This window comes from Callithrix jacchus, chromosome 17, assembly GCF_049354715.1.
Source record: "Callithrix jacchus isolate 240 chromosome 17, calJac240_pri, whole genome shotgun sequence".
Classification (NCBI taxonomy): domain Eukaryota; kingdom Metazoa; phylum Chordata; class Mammalia; order Primates; family Cebidae; genus Callithrix; species Callithrix jacchus.
Genome location: NC_133518.1, coordinates 52804921 through 52827359, shown reverse-complemented (window position 1 = coordinate 52827359; position 22439 = coordinate 52804921). Strand labels below are relative to the sequence as shown.

Here is a 22439-nt window from a genome sequence, read left to right as displayed (position 1 = left end):
ACTACCAACTGGTATCAAAATGGCAGGATCAGATTCACACATAACAATATTAATATTAACTGTAAATGGCCTAAATGCCCCAGTCAAAAGACACAGACTGGCAAACGATAAAAAGTCAAGACCCATTGGTGTGCTGTATTTAGGAGACTCATCTCATGTGCAGTGACACACATAGACTCAAAATAAGGGGATGGAGAAAGATTTATCAAGCAAATGGAGAGCAAAAAAAAGCAGGGGTTGCAATCCTAGTCTCTGATAAAACGGACTTTAAACCAACAAAGATCAAAAGAGACAAAGAAGGGCATTACATAATGGTAAAAAGATCAACACAACAAGAGCTAACTAATCCTAATCTACACGCACCCAATACAGGAGCACCCAGATACAAAAAGCAAGTTCTTAATGATCTACAAAGAGACTTAGACTCCCACACAATAATCATGGGAGAGTTTAACACTCCACTGTCAATATTAGACAGATCAATGAAACAGAAAATTAACAAGGATATCCAGGACTTGGATGCAGATCTGGACCAAGCAAACCTAATAGACATCTACAGAACTCTCCATTTGAAATCCACAGAAATTCTCCTCAGCACCACATCACACTTACTCTAAAATCAACCACATAATTGGAAGTAAATCACTTCTCAGCAAATGGAAAAGAACAGAGACCATAACAGTCTCTCAGACCACAGTGCAATCAAACTAGAACTCAGGATTAAGAAACTAACTCAAAACTGCACAACTTCATAGAAACTGAACAACTGGCTCCTGAATGTTGACTGGATAAACAATGAAATGAAGGCAGAAATAAAGATGCTCTTTGAAACCACTGAGAACGAATACACAATGTACCAGAATCTCTGGGACACATTTCAGGCAGTGTCAAGAGGGAAATTTATAGCACTAAATGCCCACATGAGAAGCGAGGAAAGATCTAAAATCGATACCCTAATGTCACAATTAAAAGAACTAGAGAAGCAAGATCAAACAATTTCAAAAGCTAGTAGGAGACAAGAAATAACTAAGATAAGAGCAGAACTGAAGGAAATAGAGATGCAAAAAGTCCTTCAAAAAATCAATAAAGCCAGGAGCTGTTTTGTTTGAAAAGATCAACAAAATAGATAGACCACTAGCCAGACTAATAAAAAAGAAAACAGAAGAATCAAATAAATGCAACAAAAAATGATAAAGGGGATACCACCACCAATTCCATAGAAATCAAACTACCATTAGAGATTATTACAAACAACTCTATGCACATAAACCAGTAAATACAGAATAAATGGATAAATTCCTGGACACTTGCACCCTCCCAAGCCTAAACCAGGAAGAAGTTGAAACCCTGAATAGACCAATAACAAGGGCTGAAGTTGAGGCAGCAATTAATAGCCTACCAACCAAAAAAAGTCCAGGTCCAGATGGGTTTACAGCCAAATTCTACCAGATACAAAGAATGCTAGTACTACTACTTCTGAATCTATTCCAAACAATTCAAAAAAAGGAAATCCTCCCGAACTCATTTTATAAGACCAACATTATCCTGATATGAAAACCTAGCAGAGATTCAACTAAAAAAGAAAAAGAAAACTTCAGACCAATATCCATGATGAAAATAGATGCAAAAATCTTCAATAGAATACTAGTAAACCAAATGCAACAGCACATCAGAAAGATTACACATCCCAATCAAGTAGGCTTTATCCCAGGATGCAAGCCTGGTTCAACATATGCAACTCTATAAATGTAATCCACCACATAAACAGAACCAAAGACAAAAACCAAAGGATTATCTCAATAGATGCAGAGAAGTCCTTCGACAAAATCCAGAAGCTCTTTATGCTAAAAACTCTCAATAAACAAGGTACTGATGGAATGTATCACAAAATAATAAAAGTCATTTACAGCAAACCCATAGCCAATACCATACTGAATGGGCAAAAACCGGAAGCATTCCCTTTGAAATCTGGCACCAGACAAGGGTGCCCTCTTTCATCATTCCTATTCAATTTAATATTGGAAGTTCTAGCCAGGGCAATCAGGCAAGAAAAAGAAATAAAGGGTATCCAGTTAGCAAAGAAGGAAGTGAAACTGTCTCTATTTGCAGAGGACATGATGTATATGTAGAAGACCCCATCATCTCAGCCCCAAATCTCCTTAAACTGATAAGCAACTTCAGCAAAGTCTCAGGATACAAAACAATGTGCAGAAATCACAAGCCTTCCTATATACCAATAACAGACAAACAGAGAGCCAAATCAAGACCCCAGATGGCCAAGACAATCCTAAGCAAAAAGAACAAAGCTGGAGGCATCAGGCTACCTGACTTCAAACTATACTACAAGGCTAAAGTAATCAAAATAGCATGGTACTCGTACCAAAACAGAGATATAGACCAATGGAATAGAACAGAGGCCTCAGAACCAATGCCACACATCTACAGCCATTTAATCTTTGACAAACCTGAGAAAAACAAGCAACAGGGAAAGAAATCCCTGCTTAATAAATGGTGTTGGGAAAACTGGCTAGCCATGTGCAGAAAGCAGAAACTAGAATCCTTCCTTACACCTTACACTAAAATCAACTCCAGATGGATTAAAGACTTAAACATAAGACTGAACACCATAAAAACCCTAGAAGAAAACCTAGGCAAAATCATTCAGGACATAGGCATAGGCAAGGACTTCATAACTAAAACACTAAAAGCAATGGCAACAAAAAGCTATAATAGACAAATGGGATCTAATTACACTTAACAGCTTTTGTACAACAAAAAAATCATTAGAGTGAACCAGCAACCAACAGAATGGGAAAAAACGTTTGCAATCTACCCATCTGTCAAAGGGCTAATATCCAGAATTTACAAAGAACTACAACAGATTTACAAGATACAAACCCATTCCAATTTGGGCAAAGGATATAAACAGATACTTTTCAAAAGACACATATGAGGCTAACAAACATATGAAAAAGTGCTCATCATCACTGGTCATTAGAGAAATGCAAATCCAAACCACATTGAGATACCACCTCACACCAGTTAGAATGGTGATCATTAAAAAATCTGGAGACAACAGATGCAGGAGAGGATGTGGAGAAATAGGAACACTTTTACACTGTTGGTAGAGTGCAAATTAGTTCAACCATTGTGGAAGACAGTGTGGCTATTCCTCAAGGATCTAGAAATAGAAATTCCATTTGACTCAGCAATATCATTACTGGGTATATACCCAACAGATTATAAATCGTTCTGTTATATAGACACATGCACATGTATGTTCGCTGTGGCACTCTTTACAATAGCAAAGACCTGGAACCAACCCAAATGCCCATCGATGAAAGACTGGACAAAGAAAATGTGGCACATATACACCATGGAATACTATGCAGCCATAAAAAATGATGAGTTCATGTCCTTTGTAGGGACAGGGATGAATCTGGAAACCATCATTCTCAGCAAACTGACACAAGAACAGAAAATCAAACACCGCATGTTGTCACTCATAGATGGGTATTGAACAATTAGAACACATGGACACAGGGAGGGGAGCATTGCACATTGGGGTCTGTTGCCAGGGGTGGGTGGGGATAGGGAAGGTTGGGGAGGGATAACATGGGAAGAAATGCCAGATATAGGGGATGGAGGCAGCAAACCACCTTTCCATGTATGTACCTATGCAACAATCCTGCATGATCTGCACATGTACCCCAGAACCTAAAGTCCAGTTAAAAAAAATATATAAATATAAAAATAAAAATACAATCATATATGTCCAATAGTCTCCTTAAAAGTTTCAACTCATTTTAGTATCACTTAAAAGCCCAAGTTCCAAGTCCAAAGCCTCATCTAGAGATGAGTTCCTTCCACCTATGAGCCTCTGAAAGCAAAATAAGGTGTTGACATTCAAGATACAATGGAAGTACAGGTATGGGATAAACATTACTATTCCAAAAGGGAGAAATCGGCCAAAAGAAAGGAGCTACAGGGACCCAGAAAGCCCAAAATCCAGCAGGGAAGTCATCATTAATTTTTAAAGCTACAAAATAATCTCCTTGGACTCCATGTCCCACAGCCAGGGCCCATTGGTGCAAGGGGGTGGGCTCCCAAGGTCTTGATAAGCCCTACCTTTGTGGCTTTGCAGGGTTCAGCCCTCACACATGCTCTTCCAGGTTGGAATTGAATGCCTGTGGCTTGACCAGGGGCAGGGTGCAAGCTGCCTATGGATCTACTAGTCTGTGGTCTAGAAGGCAGTGGCCCCCTGCCCACAGCTCCACTCAGCAGTTCCCCACTGGAGACTCTGTGGGGTCAGGGAGGGGAGCCAAATCCTACCTTTTCCTTCTACACTGCCCTAGTAGAGTATCTCTATGAGGGTTTCACCCCTGCAGCAGGCTTCTATCTGAACACCCAGGCTTTTGCATACATCCTCTGAAACCTAGGCAGATGCTTCCAAATCCTTTACACTCTTGCACTCTGTGCACCGTCAGGCTTAACACCATGTAGAAGCTACCAGGGCTATGGCTTGCATCCTCTGGAACTCTGGCCTGAGCTGTACCTCTTTGAACCAAGGCTGAAACCAAAGCAGCTGGGATGTGAGAAGCAATATCCCAAGGCTGTGCAGGGGAATGGGTCCTCGAGCCTGGCTCATGAACCCATTCTTCCCTCCTAAGCCTCTGGGCCTGTAATGGGAGGGGCTGCCATGAATATCATTGAAATGCCTTTGAGGCCTCTTCCTCACTGTCTGGGTATTTATACTGGACCCACTTTTAGTTATCCAATATCCCCGGAAAGTGGTTGCTCCATGGCCTACTTTAATTTCTTTCCCCCCACCAAAAAAAAGCTTTTTCTTTCTCTGTCACATGACTAGGCTGCCAAATTTCCAAACTTCTATGCTCTCCTTCCCTTTTAAATATAAACCCCAAATCTGTCATTTCTTTGCTCCAATATCTGAGCATTGGTTGTTAGAAGCAGCCAGGCCACATCTTGAAGGCTTTGCTACTTAGAAATTTCTTCTACCAGATACCCTAAATCATCACTTTGAAGTTCGAATTCCCACAGATCCCTAGGGCATGAACAGAATGCAGCTAAGCTCTTTGCTAAGCATAACACCTGTGACCTTTGCCCCGTTCCCAGTAAGTTCCTCATTTACATCTGACACCTTTTCAGCCTGGACTTCACTGTCCATATCACTCTCAGCATTTTGGTCACACCACTTAACCAGTCTCTAAGAAGTTCTAAACTTTTCCTCATCTTCCTGTCTTCTTCTGAGCCTTCTGAATTCTTCCAACTTCTGCCCATTACCCAGGTTCCAAAGCTGTTTCCACATTTTCAGGTATCTTTATAGCAATGCCCCCTCTCCTTGGTATCAATTTTCTATGTTAAGCTATTCTGGCATCGCTATAAAGAAATACCGGAGACTAGGTAATTTATAAAGAAAGAGATTTAAGTGGCTCATGGTTTTCCAGCCTGTACAAGCATAGCACCAACATCTACTTGGCCTCTGGAAAGGCCTCAGGGAGCTTTTTACTCATTGCAGAAGGTTAAGTAGGAGATGGCGTGTAACATGGCAAAAGCAAAAGCAAGTGAGAAAAAGTGGGGAGGGGAAAGGTGCCACACATTAGACCAACCAGGTCTTGTGAGAACTCATTCCCTATCACAAAGACAGCATCAAGTCATGAAGAAACAGCTCCCAAGACCCAAACACCTCCCACCAGGCCCCACCTCCAACACTGGGGATTACAATTCAACATGAGATTTGAGCAGGGACAAATATCCAAATTATATCAGTTCCTTATAATCCTTTTATATTTCTCATGCATCTCTTGTAATGTCTCCACTTTTATTTCTGATTTGATTTATTATTTGAGTCTTCTGTTACTTCATAGTCTAGCTAGGGCTTTGTCAATTGCGTTTTGTTTTTCAAATAACCAATTCTTGGTTTGATTAATTTTTTCTATGTTTTGTATTCCCTATTTATTTTTATTCTGACCTTTAGCAAAAAAAAAATTAATGGGAGTATATAAAACTAAAAAGATTCTATATAGCAAAGGAAACAATTAACAAAGGAAAAGACAACCTACAGACTGGAAAAATATATTTGGAAACCACATATCTAATAAGTGGTTAATATCCAAAATTTATAAAAACTCTTACAACTTAACAGCAAGAAACCAAATAACACAGTTTTTAATTGGGCAGAGGACCTGAACAGATCTCTCTCCAAAGATGACATAAAAATGGCCAACAGATACATGAAAAGGTGCTCAATGTCACTAAGCATCAGGAAAATGCAAACTAATGAAATATCGCCTCACACCCCTAAAAATGTCCATTATTACAAAGAAGAAATAACAAATATTGGTGTGGGTGTGGAGAAAAGAGAACCCTAATATACTGCTGGGGGTACCGGAGACTGGTACAGCCCCTATGGAAAACAATATAGAGATTCCTACAGAAATTAAAAATATAACTACCATAAGACCCAGCAATTCCAAAAAGAAGAAACTGGGTATATACCCAAAAGAGAAGAAAGTACCACCTCATAAAGATATCTCCCATGTTCATATCAACATTGTTCACAATAGCCAAGATATGGAAACAACCTAAATGTCTATCAATGGAGAAGTGGATGAAAAAACTGTGGCATACATATACAATGGGATATTATTCAGCCTTGTAAAAGGAGATCCTGTCATTTGCCACAACATGGATAGGCCTGGAGGACATTACACTAAGTGAGAAAAAGCCAGACACAGGAAGAAAAATATTGCATGACGTCACTTATATATGGAATATTTAAAAAAAAAAAAAGGAGCTCAAGTACACAGAGATAAAGAATGAAACAGGCCGGGCGCAGTGGCTCAAGCCTGTAATCCCAGCACTTTGGGAGGCCGAGGCGGGTGGATCACGAGGTCGAGAGATCGAGACCAACCTGGTCAACATGGTGAAACCCCGTCTCTACTAAAATACAAAAAATTAGCTGGGCATGGTGGCGCGTGCCTGTAATCCCAGCTACTCGGGAGGCTGAGGCAGGAGAATTGCCTGAACCCAGGAGGCGGAGGTTGCGGTGAGCCGAGATCGCGCCATTGCACTCCAGCCTGGGTAACAAGAGCGAAACTCCGTCTCAAAAAAAAAAAAAAAAAAAAAAAAAAAAAAAAAAAAAAGAATGAAACAATGGTTACCTCAGGCCGGGTGGGCAGGGGAGAGGAAATGAGGGAATGTAGGTCAAAGAATACAAAACAGTAGATAAATAGGATGGACAAGTCTAGAGATTTAATGTGCAATATGAGGGCGTAAATTAATAAAATTGTATTGGAAATTTTTGTTAAATAAGTAAATTTTAAGCCAGGCATGATGGCTCACATCTGTAATCCCAGCACTTTGGGAGGCTGAGACAGGTGGATCACCTGAGGTCAGGAGTTTGAGACCAGCCTGACTAACATGGAGAAACCCCATCTCTACTAAAAGTACAAAATTAGCCAAGTTTGGTGGTGCATGCCTATAATCCCAGCTACTCAGGAGGCTGAGGCAGAAGAATCGCTTGAACCTGGGAGGCAGAGTGAGCCATGATCATGCCATTGCACTCCAGCCTGAGCAATAAGAGCGAAACTCCATCTCAAAAAAATAAAAGTAGATTTTAGCTGTTCTTGTCACAAAATGTAACTATGTGAGGTCACTGATATGTTCATCTACTTCATGACAGTAACCGTTTTATTATCTATATGTATCCCAAAACATGTTGTAAACCTCAAATATAAACAATAACATTTTTAAATCAAAAAATAAAATATTTTTTAAAGAATAAAGGAAAACGCCGGGCGCGGTGGCTCAAGCCTGTATTCCCAGCACTTTGGGAGGCCGAGGCAGGTGGATCACTAGGTTAAGAGATCGAGACCATCCTGGTCAACATGGTGAAAACCCATCTCTACTAAAAATACAAAAAATTAGCTGGGCATGGTGGCGCGTGCCTGTAATCCCAGCTATTCAGGAGGCTGAGGCAGGAGAATTGCCTGAACCCAGGAGGCGGAGGTTGCGGTGAGCGGAGGTTGCGGTGAGCCGAGATCGCGCCATTGCACTCCAGCCTGGGTAACAAGAGCGAAACTCTGTCTCAAAAAAAAAAAAAAAAAAAAAAGAATAAAGGAAAACATTTGAAATAGTCATTTAGGGAGGAAAATAAAACCATGGTAAGATGATTGGGCAGTGCCGAGTGACATTCTGAATCAAGATTATCAACTTAAATGAGACACTGGTTGGTATATTTGGATGCTTTTCTCCATAAATATTGTTGTTTGGGTATAGCTATGGAGTAGGTATGACTGAGTTTAATCATTAGGTCTTTGCCAAACAAAGGGAAAAGGGGTGGAAAAAGTCTAAGTTATTTGGAAGATAATGGTTATGATGACAGGCCATGAAATTTAACTGTGAGGTGGGAGTGAGTATTTAAGATTACAAAGGAAGTAAGTAATTATTATCATGGGGGTAGAGTTGAAGGAATGAATGGCACCACGAAGTGGAAGACTAGCTGGTAAGTATGGTGGGGGTGCATAGAGGCGGTGGTTAGAGAGTAAGAGGCTTGAAATCAATTTTAGAGGTCACGTAGTCACTGGCACCAAAGAGGTCAATTGAAACGATCATCGAATGGGCAACTCAGGTAGGGTAAAAGAAATGATGGCTGAATATAAGGCAGTTCAGAACCAGAGACAGCAAGATATGGAAGTCAACAATGATAACACAGTATGAGGCGGAAGAAAGAAAGTGGGCTAGTCACTGAAGTAATCAATGTGTAAAGGAAATAACCGGGGTTTGGTGATGTCAGCAGAAGAAAACACTTGGATTTCCATGGGTGACTGAGGTGACTAGGGATGTCAGGCATGCTGGAATCTGTCCTGATAATCTCATGACAGAAGGTGGGAAACCTATTCAAGCTGGATGATGTGGACCCCAGGGCTGCTGGTTTCTCCAGCATCTGTTGTTTTAAGATCCGCATCTGAATCCAAACTTTACCACGCTAATTGTGTGAGCTTGTGAAAAACTACTAAAAATCTACTTATTCTTATCTGTAAAATGAAGACAAATGTTCAATGAATTGCCTACTTCACAAGGAGCACTTGAAATAATGAATGCAAAAGCATTTTGCAAGCTCTAAAGTGCTACAGAAATGGTTAGTTAAAATTAAAAATTTATGTCTTGCATTATCATTACTAGCCTTTAAGCCAGAGCCAGAAGAATTACCTACTCACCTCTTTATATGCCACAATACATACACCATTTCCTATGATTTAGAGATTACAAGGTTGAATAACACTGAACAAAAAAGCTTACAAAATGAATGAAAGAGTCTGTGACTAATGTCTCCAATGTTATTATCAACATTACTATCATTACTGTTAAGGACTAATGCTTTAAAAATTGTGAAAAAATATGCATCCTGGTTTTTCTTTTTACCAAATCCATTGAAATGAAGAAAAAAAATATATTCAAAGTTAAAGTCACACAAATATTTATACTCTTTGACCTAATAATCTCATTCCCAGAACATTTTTATCATTTAATCAAGCACAACATATATTTACTCTTTTCTCTGTTCTTCAGAGAAAAGTGAAGACCATTAGTGCACATATAATTTTTAGAGGGAACACACACATGTAATTAGCCCAACTTCTAAAAATTTGTTGTCAGAAAATATTCCCTAAAATGAAAAGGCCTAGTTTCGAAGGATGAGATATTCACACTATATAATCAGGAAAAGGAGTGAAAAAATCTAATTGTTTGGTGAAGGGATAATGGAGTAAATATTGGCACATAAATTCAGTGGAACAATATGGAGCCATTAAAAAAATGACAACTATGAAGAACCACAAAAAAAGTCCATCAACTTGAATGCCCTTAAGTTAAGCAGGTAGAAGAACGATGAGAAGCAGCCTGGTGTAAGATGACACAAGATAGGGGAGGTTGGTCGAAGACAGTCAGAAAATGCAGAGTAGAGAGTGCTTGCAGGCCCCACATAAAGACATTCACATTAAAACATTTAAAAATAATAAAACAAAGGAACATAGTATTGACAAACTAAACATGTTATGGGCCAAATTTTGCCCATAGGTCTTTAGTTTGTGACCCTTTCTGGAGATAGAGGAAAGCAGTCAATAGTGAAATACACATACTAGATATGGCAATATGATTATAACGTGAAGACTGTATTGACATATGGACAAAAACTGGAAGTGTGTTAAACATTAATGTTGGCCTTGGTAGAAACTTGGCCAAATGACTTTACCCCTTTAAGCATCAGTGTCTTCATCTGTAAAATAGGGATTTAAAAAATTGCCTCCTTTGTAAAGCTGTTGTAAAGATTAAGTGTGATTGTAAGGGCAAAGTGGGGAGAAAGGAGCCTGGCAAGTGGCAAATAAAATTCTTCTCCCCCTCATTTTCCTCCTCCTCCTATTATTTTGTTATTATTAACTATTTATGAATTTCATATCCCACCATCCCATTCCCCTTGTTCTACTAATTCCAACCACAATAGCTTTCTTGTTATTTTTTCTGTTTGTTTTAGCTTTAGGGTCCAAATTCTCTTGCCCCTGGTATTTGTCTTACTTCCTGAGAGCTCTTGGTCAAATGGTATTTCCTCAGAAGGATTTTCCTGCCTGCCTCACCCTGCTTTTTCTTCACTGCACTTAGAACCATCTGATATCTTGTGTGTGTGTGTGTGTGTGTGTGTGTGTGTGTGTATATGTTTATATGAACACATGTGTTTATATATGTGTATTTTACACATACACATGCATACAAAGGCAGGACTTTGCCTTAACTTCTTTACTGCTATATTAACAGTTCCTTGAAGGGTACCTGGCACATAATAGATGTTGAAGCATTATTTGTTGAAAATTGTTAAATGTTTAGGGTGGAGACATTGTGTCTTATTTTTTGTGTCCCTTTTTTTTCTAAATCCTAGAATGACAATGTCATTCGTAAGATCAATGATTTAAAAGCACATTTTCTTGCAAGTGATCTTAATATGTAACGCTTCATCTTTTGTAACATTTTTGGCAGGTCAGCCATGCAGAAGCTGGGGGCAGAAGTATTTGAAGAGGTCTATAATTACCTCAAGAGAGCAAGGCATCAGAATGCTAGTGAAGCAGAGATCCGGGAGTGTTTGGAAAAAGTGGTGCCTCGAGCCAGCGACTGCTTTGAAGTGGACCAGCTCCTCTACTTTGAAGAGCAGTTGCTGATCACGATGAGAAAAAAACCTACTCTCCAGAACCATCTCTAGGCAACTGTCAAAAAGAAGCAGAAGATCAAGTGGACAAATTTCTGTGAAAATGCATTTAACATATAAGCTGAACTCTGTTATGGGAAATGGATACAAAAGCAGAGCTCACATCTTGCCTTTTAATTTCTCGTTAGAAGTTTTATTTAGTGAGCAGTAAGCACAGCTGCCTATACTTGGAGTCATAGGTATTACTTGGACTATACCCTGAGATAAGCTTACACATCAAGTTAGGCTCACTGAAAAGGATTTCTCTCTTGTGCGTCCTCAGGGCTTCCAGCAGGATAGAGTCACCCTGAAGATGGCTGGGGAGAAACCATGTGCTCTTTATAATTTTCACTCGGAGGACACAGCTCAGTGCCTGACTGCCTAGGGTCTCATGGACTGTGGGCAGCCTGCCAGTGAAGGTCACTGGACCCTAGCCTACAACATGCTGAGCTGCAGCCCAGAAGCCAGACATGCCTGTTAGCTGACTTGTTTTTGGTCCACTTTTGCCCTCCTGTGACTAACAAGCAAGATATCTATTTCATACACACATCCAAAAAGTGGTTCAATAAATCACCTATTTTATCATTTCCTTATGTAAAACTTTCCTATTAAATATAACATGTCCATCTTTTGATAATTATTACTTAGAGCTGGTAATATTTGGCTCATTTGGTGAGTGTTATGTGCCAGTTCTGTGCTTAGTAGTTTAAGGGCTATCATTGGATCTTTCAAGAGAGAGAGAGAGGGAGAGTAAAAGATAGAGAAAAGAAAAAGAGAGAGATGCTTGGGTTGGTAATTATCTTAGTCACTTGGCTGCAAGAAGCAGAGCTGGCATTTCAACCCAGGTCTGTCTTATTCCACAACCCATAATCTTAACCACTGTCTATCAGAATTTTCAACCATGGAGCTACATTAGATTTGCTTGTGAAGCTTTTTAAACATACACATTTAAATATACTGTTTATGAAAAAATTATTCTGACACTTACTGAATGACAAAAAGACTGTAATCAGGACTATTCTGATAGGCATCAACAATATTGCATTATGGGAGAGGCAGTGGGCTCAACTCTGAAGTTTCTTTGCTGAAGCAAAGAAAACAGGAGATTAATATAGCCAAGGAGCAGGATGGGAGCTTGGTGGATGGAAAATTTCTAAGAGGAGTATTCACTGGTTGGAGGTTGTCTTCATCTGTTTAGTGTTCCTATAAAAAAATACCAGAGACTGAGTAATTTATAAAGATAATAAGTTAATTTAGCTCATGTTTTTGTAGGCTGAGAAGTTCAAGGGCATGGCCCTGGCTTCTGGCAAAAGAGGTCATGCTCCATCACAACATGGCAATGAAGGAGAAGTGGACAAGTACAAAGAAGGGAAACCTGAGGGGTGTCCTGACATTATAACACCTGCTCTTCAGGGAAATAACCCATCCCCACAAGAAATAATCCAGCCTAGACAGCAGGAACTCACTACTCCAGAACAGTACCAAGCTATTTATGAGGGTCCTCCCCTATAACCTGAACACTTTCCACTAGCCCCCACTCCCAACATCACCACATTGGGGATCAAATTTCAACAGAAATTTTGGAGGGGTCAAATATTCAAACCATAGCAGGGAGAGTCCTGCTAAACTGACTTTAAGATTCCCGCTGAAGGCAGACCAGGGTGATCAGAGATTGAGGGCAGGTGATGAGGAATTTGATCAGATACTGAGAGTGATCAGCTATCAAATGTGGGGGATTCTTACTAAACTGACCTTACCAAAATTCTTGCTAACAATGGATTTCACAGGGTGAAGACAGATCCAAGAATGAGGCCTCATTTTAAAAAAGAGAGAGAGAGAGAGATAGAGAGCTCAAAAGAGCCCGTGTAAAGTTTGGTCAAGGAGATAATCTTTGTCGATGCCTAGACCCGCCCCACTCCCTTCTCTGGAAAGATAAGGGGCTGCAACATATCTATTGTTTCAGAACTATCAGGGTGAATTTGATGCCCACAGTACTGTTATTCACTATTTTGCCTCCTGCTGATGACAGAGGAAACTAAGAGAGGTTCTTTATCTCACTGACCTGTTATCAGCGGTGCTGTGCTCCCTGCATGATGCACTCTTTTAGACCAGTGATTCTCACATTTGAGCATGCATTAGAATCACCTGGAGTGCTTGTTGAAGCACAGATTGGTGGATTCCATCACCAGCATTTCTGATTCAAGAGGTCAGGGTGGAGCCTCAGAATGTGCATTTCTAACATGTTTCCAGGTAATGTCAGTGCTACTGGCACCACATTGAACCACTGTTCAAGACCTTTCTTTCTGTTTTCTCTCTTCTTTCCCTTTTCTTGGAACAGTGGTTTGGCTGCTCTTAGTTGGGGCTTAATTCATCTCACATCTTAGAAGGTGGTATGAGGACTTCAAAGAAGGGTCCAAAGACTTCAAATGCTTCACGGTGAATATAAACAAGTAGTGATTAGGTGGAGTGATAGGGGGGTCAGTGTGAAAAACTTTAGAGAGCTTAATAGGCTTATTTTAAGGACAAAGGGCATGGCCACTGTGCCCTAATGCTCTATCCTGTGGCTTCACTTCTATCTCTGCCCAGCAACCAAAGGAACCACCCAGGTGAACCCACAACTTTTCTAGTGCTCAAGGGTTATGAACATCACTCTTCTGAGATCCCACAACTCCTTTACACTATGGAGAGGTATTGGGGGGCTGCACAGATCTTCATTCTGCCTCTTCCCAAAGCTAAAGATGCCCATTCTCACCCTCCCTCCCTGAATACTGGAGAATCATTCCTGGCCGGGAGGCTGGGGGACAGGAGCATGTCTGTGGTCTCACAGCTCCTGTGTCTGCAGCAGGAAAAGCAGACTTCAAATACTAGCTTCTCAGAATTTGGAACTTCAATGTGTTTCCCAAGTAAAAAATCTAGGATCCATGATTGTTGCCACGGAAAATCAGGTTTGCTCTGGGAAACCTAGGATGATGGGGTGTGTGACCAAACTTCTGCTGAGTGCGGGCATGCAAACTGCCATCACATTAACAGGGAAGAGACCTCACCCCAGAAAATGCACCCCACAGCCACATGCCCTTATGTGACCAACCAGATTACAAATATTACTGGAAGAGCAGGGACCACAATACTGTCCAAGTTAATAAAAGTTGCTGAATCTTATTGCTGATGGTCTAATTTTTGTATTTTTAGTAGAAATGGGGTTTCACCATGTTGACCAGGCTGGTCTCACACTCCTGATCTTGTGATCCGCCTGCCTTGGCTTCTCAAAGTGTTGGGATTACAGGCGTGAGCCACTGCACCTGGCCTTGTTGACAGTTTTTATAACATTAAAACAGAACAAAACTTGTGTGCGGGGTCCAAAGAGGAAATAGCTACGTTTTCAAATAGTCTCTTTCACAAACAGATTCACATTCCCATACCTTTGCATTTCAGAACATGGTTCTTAGAAGACAGGGGCAGACTAAAAACAGCTTAATCTCCAGGGATTTGTGTTATTCACTCATCAGGTGTAAAAGAAAAAAGAGTAGGAATAAATATCATTTTGAATCATAGCTCCATGCCTCTAAAGAGAAGCTCACTCAAGTTTACTTTCATTTTGTTCACTGGGGTGGAAGTGGGGAACAAGATTTAACATTACTTGAAGAAAATATCTTTTACTTATCACCACTGAGAAAATGCTTTCTTCTTCAGCTGTACTCAGTCTTAGTTTTGAACAACTTCAGTGTGGGTATTAATAACTATCCAACTGCAGGATGGTGGGGGAAATGGGCTAAGGAGTTAAATTAGGAAGTTTTTTGTTATAAAACAGTCACGGGGATGAGCAAATAAAGGGACCCTGCTAGCTTGCTGCTTTGTAAAATATATATACATATATATTTCAAAAATGCCAACTGACCTTTCTGCTTTCTATTTATGCAGAGGAAATGCCACCAGCTATTTTGGCTGATGCAGAGATAAAGCACACAAAGGAGAGTGCTGAAAGTTAATTATTTAATGTCTTTGGGGCTGAAGCTGGAGCAAACCTTTAGGTATAGTTTAAGAGTCCAGTCATCACAGTGGGCTCAGGGTAAAGGAGGCTGACAAATGAAGCAGTAGCTCAACAGGGGGAAACACACCATATTCCTCTTTCAAGATGATGGGTTCACTAGCTAATGTATCAGAAGGGAATGAGGCCAGGCCACTAAGGTGATAAAAGAACAGAAACAGGCAAGAGAAGAAGGTGTGGGGCTGGGGGAAGAAGAGAGGCACAGGAGGACACAGGGCAAAAAAAAATGTTTTAAAGTACTTCTGCCACAGCTGTGTAAGGAAAAAAATTGAACTTGATAGCAGATGACTTGGATTCCAGGCCTATTATTACCATTTACTGTGTGATCTAAGGTAAGCAAGTGATTTCCTCCGAATCTGTTTCCTGCAAGTGTCTGAAGATTGCTATAAAGAATAAATAATACAATACATTGAAGCACAGGAAATATCCAGTGTGATTCAGTATAACGTGTAGAAGTGCTTTAAATGTCATAAAATATTCTCAACTTTGAGGAAAAAAAAAATCATTAAATGTACTGTCAAGCTGCCTCATCTTCCAGCATTGGAGATTCATCCCTGAAGACTTCCTTAGGTTTCTAAGATTCTACTATTACCATCCAAATGGACCCCGAAAGATAAATACTTTTAGCCTTTTTCAGCTACCACTTGACAAGTAATTAGCTGAGAGTCAGCGAAGAGCTGACAGAACCATGAGGAAGACCTCTCTGGAAGGGCAAGTCAGTGGACTCTCTAGCCTAGCCTTGCTTTCTTTCAGTGCCTCAACCCACTTCATAGTTCATGAATCTGCAATATCACAGTGTTCACCACCACCAGAAACCTCAGGATGCTCAAGTTTTCCCTCACTTCAGAACGAAGTTCAGAAATTTGGTTTAACAAATATACATTATAAAATAATATATTCACAAATATTCATTAGGAGTACCATAGTCATTAACATTTATACAGAATTGAAAACTTGACTCCAATAGGAATATTTTCTTTTTTATTTCATTTATTTATTTTTGAAATGGAGTCTCGCTCTATCACCCAGGCTGGGAGGGCAGTGGCGCAATCATGGCTCACTGCAACCTCTGCCTCCTGGATTTAAGCGATTCTCCTGCCTCAGCGTCCAGAGTAGCTGGGATTACAGGTAAGTGCCACCACACCTGGCTAAATTTTTTTGTATTTTTAGTAGAGACAGGGTTTTACCATGTTGGCCAGGCTGGTCTTGAATTCCTGACCTCAGGTGATCTGCCTGCCTCGTCCTCCCGAAGTGCTGGGATTACAGGTGCAAGCTACTGCGCCTGGCTCCAGCAGGAATATTTTCAAAGCAGATTTTTAGGTTTAGTTCAGGAGGCAATCTTTCAACAGCTAGAAACATTCTTTTTTCTTCCCAAAATATTCTGGCTTTTTCCCACTTTGATAGTTTGAATTTTAAGTCCCAATTTACCCCTCCCTATACCCCTGACTGCTGCCTTATAACTTTGTAGTTCTCAATATTTCCCCACTCCTTGACTCTTGATTTTAGCCATGGAACTTGTTTTGGCTGAGGAATATAATGAGGGGCTGGAAACATGTCGGTGCAGTGGGATATGTTCTCTTTCGTCTCCTTCATCACCATTCAGCCCATCTATCATAGGGGAATGTCAGAGATGGAGCAGGGCCACCTCAGCCAACCCACAGAGTAACACAAACTCACCTCAGCCACTGCTGAGCAGAGCCACTCCAGGTGATATATAAACTCACAGGCAAGAGAGACCTATTTCTTGCTGCATGCTATTCAGGATTTGTGGTTGGTTGGTATGAGGCATTAGTATGTCAATAAGCTAAACAACATGTCTTCCTTCTCCTGACATCACTCTCTGTATTCCTTCTCCAACCTATTTTTATCAAATCCTTGGGCTTTTTTTGGGTGCTGATTTTTAAAAATCTGGAGGAAGTTTATCTCCAACTAAATTAGTCCGTGGCTTCTTAGAAAAAATATGGATACCCTTTTTCAAAATGCCCTAGATGAGCCACAAACTCTGACTTTCCTGGCCTTCAGCGTATTTCAAGGTAATGTGGAATGAGAGCATGGAGCCTACCTAAACCATCTCTTCTAATTCTATTCTTTGGATTTCCACTCAACATGTGTTCAACTCCCATTCTGTACCAGGCCCATAATTTTGAATGATAAGAATTCAGTGGAGACTTCTGCCAAGATGGCCGAGAGGGGGCAACTCTGAAGTGCAGCTCCCAGCTAGTGAGATGCAAAGGGCGAGCGGACTCTACGTTTCCAAGCGAGGTGCCAGGTTCATTTTGGTGGAACTGGTAGGACAGTGAAAATAGCCCAAGGAAGGCGAGCCGAAGCAGGGTGGGAGCAGCCCAGGGAGGGCAAACCGAGTCAGGGTGGGGTGTGTCCCTACCCAGGAAGTGCAGCTGGTCCGGAGGGCCAGGCACTTCACCCCATCAGCACTCCAACCCGGATCCCGTGCTTCCCTCATGCCTTCTGTAACCCACGGTCCATGAGAGCCCTGCCAGACTGATGGGCGCCACCGGATGTTGATGCAAATCTGAGCAACGGCTCCGGACTGCTGGGTGCCAGGACCTGGGTGGAAGTTTGGACTAATGCCAGTGGGACAGAACTACCCGTCCCACAGAAAGAGGCAGAGTGGAAAGCAGGGAAACAGGACATACGGTCTGGCAGGTCCCACCCGCACAAAACCCAACAAACTGAAGCCTGAGTACTAGAGTTTCGCAGTGAATACACCAATTTGACCCCGAGTGAGAAGAATAAGCTCAGGGAAAGAAAGACGCCTGCCATTGGGAAGGCGGGGCTAATCCCACCTGCATAAACTCCACGGGAAGACTACACAGCAGCCTGACTGAATCCAAGGCAACACAGCAGTGCCTCTACAGGACAAAAAAAAAAGCCTCATACAGGAGATAGAGCTCCAACTTCAACAGAAAGGTAATCTACTCAGATTTGTCCTGAAATCACCAACTTCAAAGATCAAAGGAGATAAATCCACAAAAATGGGAAGAAACCAGTGAAAAAATGGATGAAATCATCAAAGACCAGAATGCCTCTTCTCCTCCCAGGTTTCACAACTTCTCACCACCAAGGGAACAAAACAAGACAAAGAATGAGCTTTGTGAATTGACAGAAGCAGGCTTCAGAAGGTAGGTAAAAACAAACTTTTCCAAGTTAAAAGACCATGTTCTAACCCAATGCAAAGAAACTAAGAAACCTGAAAAAAGCTTAGACGAAATTCTAACTAGAAAAACCAGCTTAGAGAAGAACATAAATGAATTGATGGAGCTGAAAAACACAGCATGAGAACGTCCTGAGGCATAAAAAAGATTCAACAGCTAAATCCATCAAGCAGAAGAAAGGATATCAGAGAATGAAGATCAACTCAATGAAATAAAATGAGAAGGTAAGATTAAAGAGAAAAGAAAGAAAAGAAATGAACAAAGCCTCCAAGAAATATGGGATTATGTGAAAGACCTATTCTACATTTGATCAGCATACCTGATTGTGACAGGGGAGCATGAATCCTAGCTGGAATACTCTCCTAAGGATATTATCCAGGAGAACTTCCACAACCTAACAAGGCAGGCCAATATTCAAATCCAGGAAATACAGAAACACCACAAAGATACTCAAAAGAAGAGCAACACCAAGGCACATAATCGTCAGATTGATCAGGGTTGAAACAAAGAAAAACATCCTAAGGGCAGCCAGAGAGAAAGGTTGAGTCATGCACAAAGGAAAGATCATCAGACTCACAGCGAATCTATCAGCAGAAACCCTACAAGCTAGTAGGGAGTGGGGGCCAGTATTCAACATCCTTAAAGAACAGAACTTTCAACCCAGAATTTCACATCCAAACTAAGCTTCATAAGTGAAGGAGAAATAAAATCCTTTATAGACAAGCAATTGCTGAGAGATTTCATCAACACCAGACCTGCCTTACAAGAGTTCCTGAAGGAAGCACTAAACATGGAAAGGAACAAGTACCAGCCATTGCAAAAACGAATGGTAAAGACCAACAACGCAATGAAGAAACAGTGTCAACTGACAGGCAAAACAACCAGCCAGTAACAAAATGGCAGGATCACATTCACACATAACAATATTAATGTTGAATGTAAATGGACTAAATCAAAAGACACATACTGGCAAACTGGATAAAAAGTCAAGACCCATCGGTGTGCTATATTCAGGAAACCTATCTCACATGCAAGGACACACATAGGCTCAAAATAAAAGGATGGAGGAAGATTTACCAAGCAAATGGAGAGCAAAAAAAGCAGGGATTGTAATTCTAGTCTCTCATAAAACAGACTTTAAAACAACAAAGATCAAAAGAGACAAAGAAGGTCATTACATAATGGTAAAAGGATCAATTGACAAGAAGAGCTGACTATCCTAAATACATATACACCCAATGCAGGAGTACCCAGATACATAAAGCAAGTTCTTTATGACCTACAAAGAGACTCAGACTCCCATATTATAATAGTGGGAAACTTTAATACTCCACTGTCAATACTGGACAGAACAAGAGACAGAAAGTCAACAAGGATATCTAGGACTTGAATGCAGATCTGGACCAAGCAGACCTAATAGACATTTACAGAACATTCCACCCCAAATCCACAGAATACACATTCTTCTCAGCACCACATCACACTTACTCTAAAACTGACCACATAATTGGAAGTAAATCAGTCCTCAGCAAATGCAAAAGAATGGAAGTCATAACAAACAGTCTCTCAAACCACAGCACAATCAAATTAGGACTCAGGAGTAAGAAAGTCATTCAAAACTGCACAACCACATAGAAACTGAACAACTTGCTCCTGAATGATGAATGGATAAACAATGAAATGAAGGCAGAGATAAAAATGTTCTTTGAAACCAATGAGAACGAAACCACAATGTACCAGAATCTATGGGACACATTTAAGCAGTGTCTAGAGGGAAATTTATAGCAATAAATGCCCACATGAGAAACAAGGAAAGATCTAAAATCGACACCCTATTGTCAAAATTGAAAGAGCTAGAGGAGCAAGATCAAAAAAACTAAAAAGCAAGCAGAAGACAAGAAATAACTAAGATCAGAGCAGAACTGAAGGAGATAGAGAAACAAAAAACCCTTCAAAAAAGCAATAAATACAGGAGCTGGTTTTTTGAAAAGATGAAAAAAATAGACCACTAGCCAGACTAATAAAAAAAGAGAGAGAGAGAGAGAGAAGAATCGAATAGATGCAATAAAAAACAATAAAGGGGAGATTGCCACCGAAATACAAACTACCATCACAGATTACTACAAACAGCTCCATGCACATAAATCAGTAAATCTGGAAGAAACTGATAAATTCCTGGACACTTGAACACTCCTCCAAGCCTAAACAAGGAAGAAGCTGAAACCCTGAATAGACCAATAGCTGAAGTCGAGGCAGCAATTAATAGCCTACCAACCAAAAAAAAGCCCAGGTGCAGACAGGTTCACAGCCGAATTCTACCAGACATACAAAGAGGAGCTGCTACCATGCCTTCTGAAACTATTCCAAACAATACAAAAAGAGGGAATCCTCCCTAATTCTTTCTATGAGACCAACATCATCTTAATGCCAAAACCCAGCAGAGACACAACTGAAAAAGAAAACTACAGACCAATATCTATGATGAACATTGATGCAAAAATCTTCAATAAAATAATGACAAACTAAATCCAACAGCACATCAAAAAGCTTATCCATCATAATCAAGTAGGCTTCATCTTGGGGATGCAAGGCTGGTTCAACATATGCAAATCTATAAACATAATCCACCACATAAACAGAACCAAAGACAAAAACCACAGGATTATCTCAATAGATGCAAAGAAGGCCTTTGACAAATTTCAACAGATCTTTATGCTAAAAACCCTCAATATACGAGGTATCAGTGGAACATATCTCAAAATAACGAAAGCTATTTACATGAAACCTTCAGCCAATATCATGCTGAATGGGAAAAACTAGAAGTATTCCCTTTAAAACTGGCACTAGACAAGGATGCCCTCTCACCACTCCTATTCAATATATTATTGGAAGTCCTAGCCAGAGCAATTAGGCAAGAAAAATAAATAAATGGTATTCAATTAGGAAAAGAAGTCAAATTGTCCCTATTTGCAGATGACAAGATTGTATATTCAGAAGACCCCATCATCTTAGCCCAAAACCTCCTTAAGCTGATAAGCAATTTTAGCAAAGTTTCATGATACAAAATCAATGTGCAGAAATCACAAGCATTCCTATACACCAACAGACAGAGAGCCTAATCATGAGTGAACTCCCATTTACAATTGCTACAAAGAAAATAAAATACCTAGGAATACAACTAACAAGGGATGTGAAGGACCTCTTCAAGAAGAACTACAAACCATTGCTCAAGGAAATAAGAGAGGACACAAACAAATGGAAAAACATTCCAAGCTCATGGTTAGGAAGAATCAATATCATGAAAATGGCCATACTGCCCAAAGTAATTTATAGATTCAATGCTATCCCCATCAAGCTACCATATGACTTTAAATTTCATATGGAACCAAAAGAGAGCCTGCATAGCCAAGACAATCCTAAGCCAAAAGGACAAAACTGGAGGCATCACACTACCTGACTTCAAACTATAGTATGAGGTTACAGTAATCAAAACAGCATCATATTGGTATCAAAACAGAGATATAGACCAATGGAACAGAACAGAGGCCTCAGAAGTAACGCCACACATCTGCAACCATCTGACCTTTGACAAACCTGACAAAAACAAGCAATGAGGAAAGGATTTCCTGTTTAATAAATGGTGTTGGGAAAACTGGCTAGCCATATGCAGGAAGCTGAAACTGGTCCCCTTCCTTACACCTTACACAAAAATTAACTCCAGATGGATGAAAGATTTAAACATAAGAACTAACACCATAAAAACCCTATAAGAAAACCTAGTCAACACCATTCAGGACATAGGCATAGGCAAGGACTTCACAAAAACACCAAAAGCAATAGCAACAAAAGCCAAAATAGACAAATGGGATCTAATTAAACTTAAGAACTTCTGCACAGCAAAAGAAATAATCATTAGAGTGTTCTAAACAATCATAAGAAACAATCATTAGCAACCAACAGAATGGGA

The 22439-nt window shown here is 40.3% G+C and overlaps 1 protein-coding gene and 1 long non-coding RNA gene across 8 annotated transcripts in view; one reads left to right on the top strand and one right to left on the bottom strand.

Annotated features, from left to right (window-relative positions):
* The window catches only part of NEK11 (NIMA related kinase 11), a 330810-nt gene extending 316397 nt beyond the window's left edge, over positions 1-14413 (top strand). For 5 of the 7 annotated variants that reach the window (XM_035278793.3, XM_008983840.5, XM_035278785.3 and 2 more), the window contains one exon: positions 11050-14413. In XM_035278793.3, the coding sequence (XP_035134684.1) occupies positions 11050-11269 (220 nt within the window). In that variant the 3' untranslated portion in view covers positions 11270-14413. The remainder of the gene's footprint in view (positions 1-11049) is intronic. The other 2 variants (XM_078354243.1, XM_078354242.1) reach the window with 1 other exon arrangement.
* Positions 1-22439, bottom strand: part of LOC118148961 (uncharacterized) — an 87970-nt gene that overhangs the window by 41414 nt on the left and 24117 nt on the right. The window lies entirely within an intron of this gene.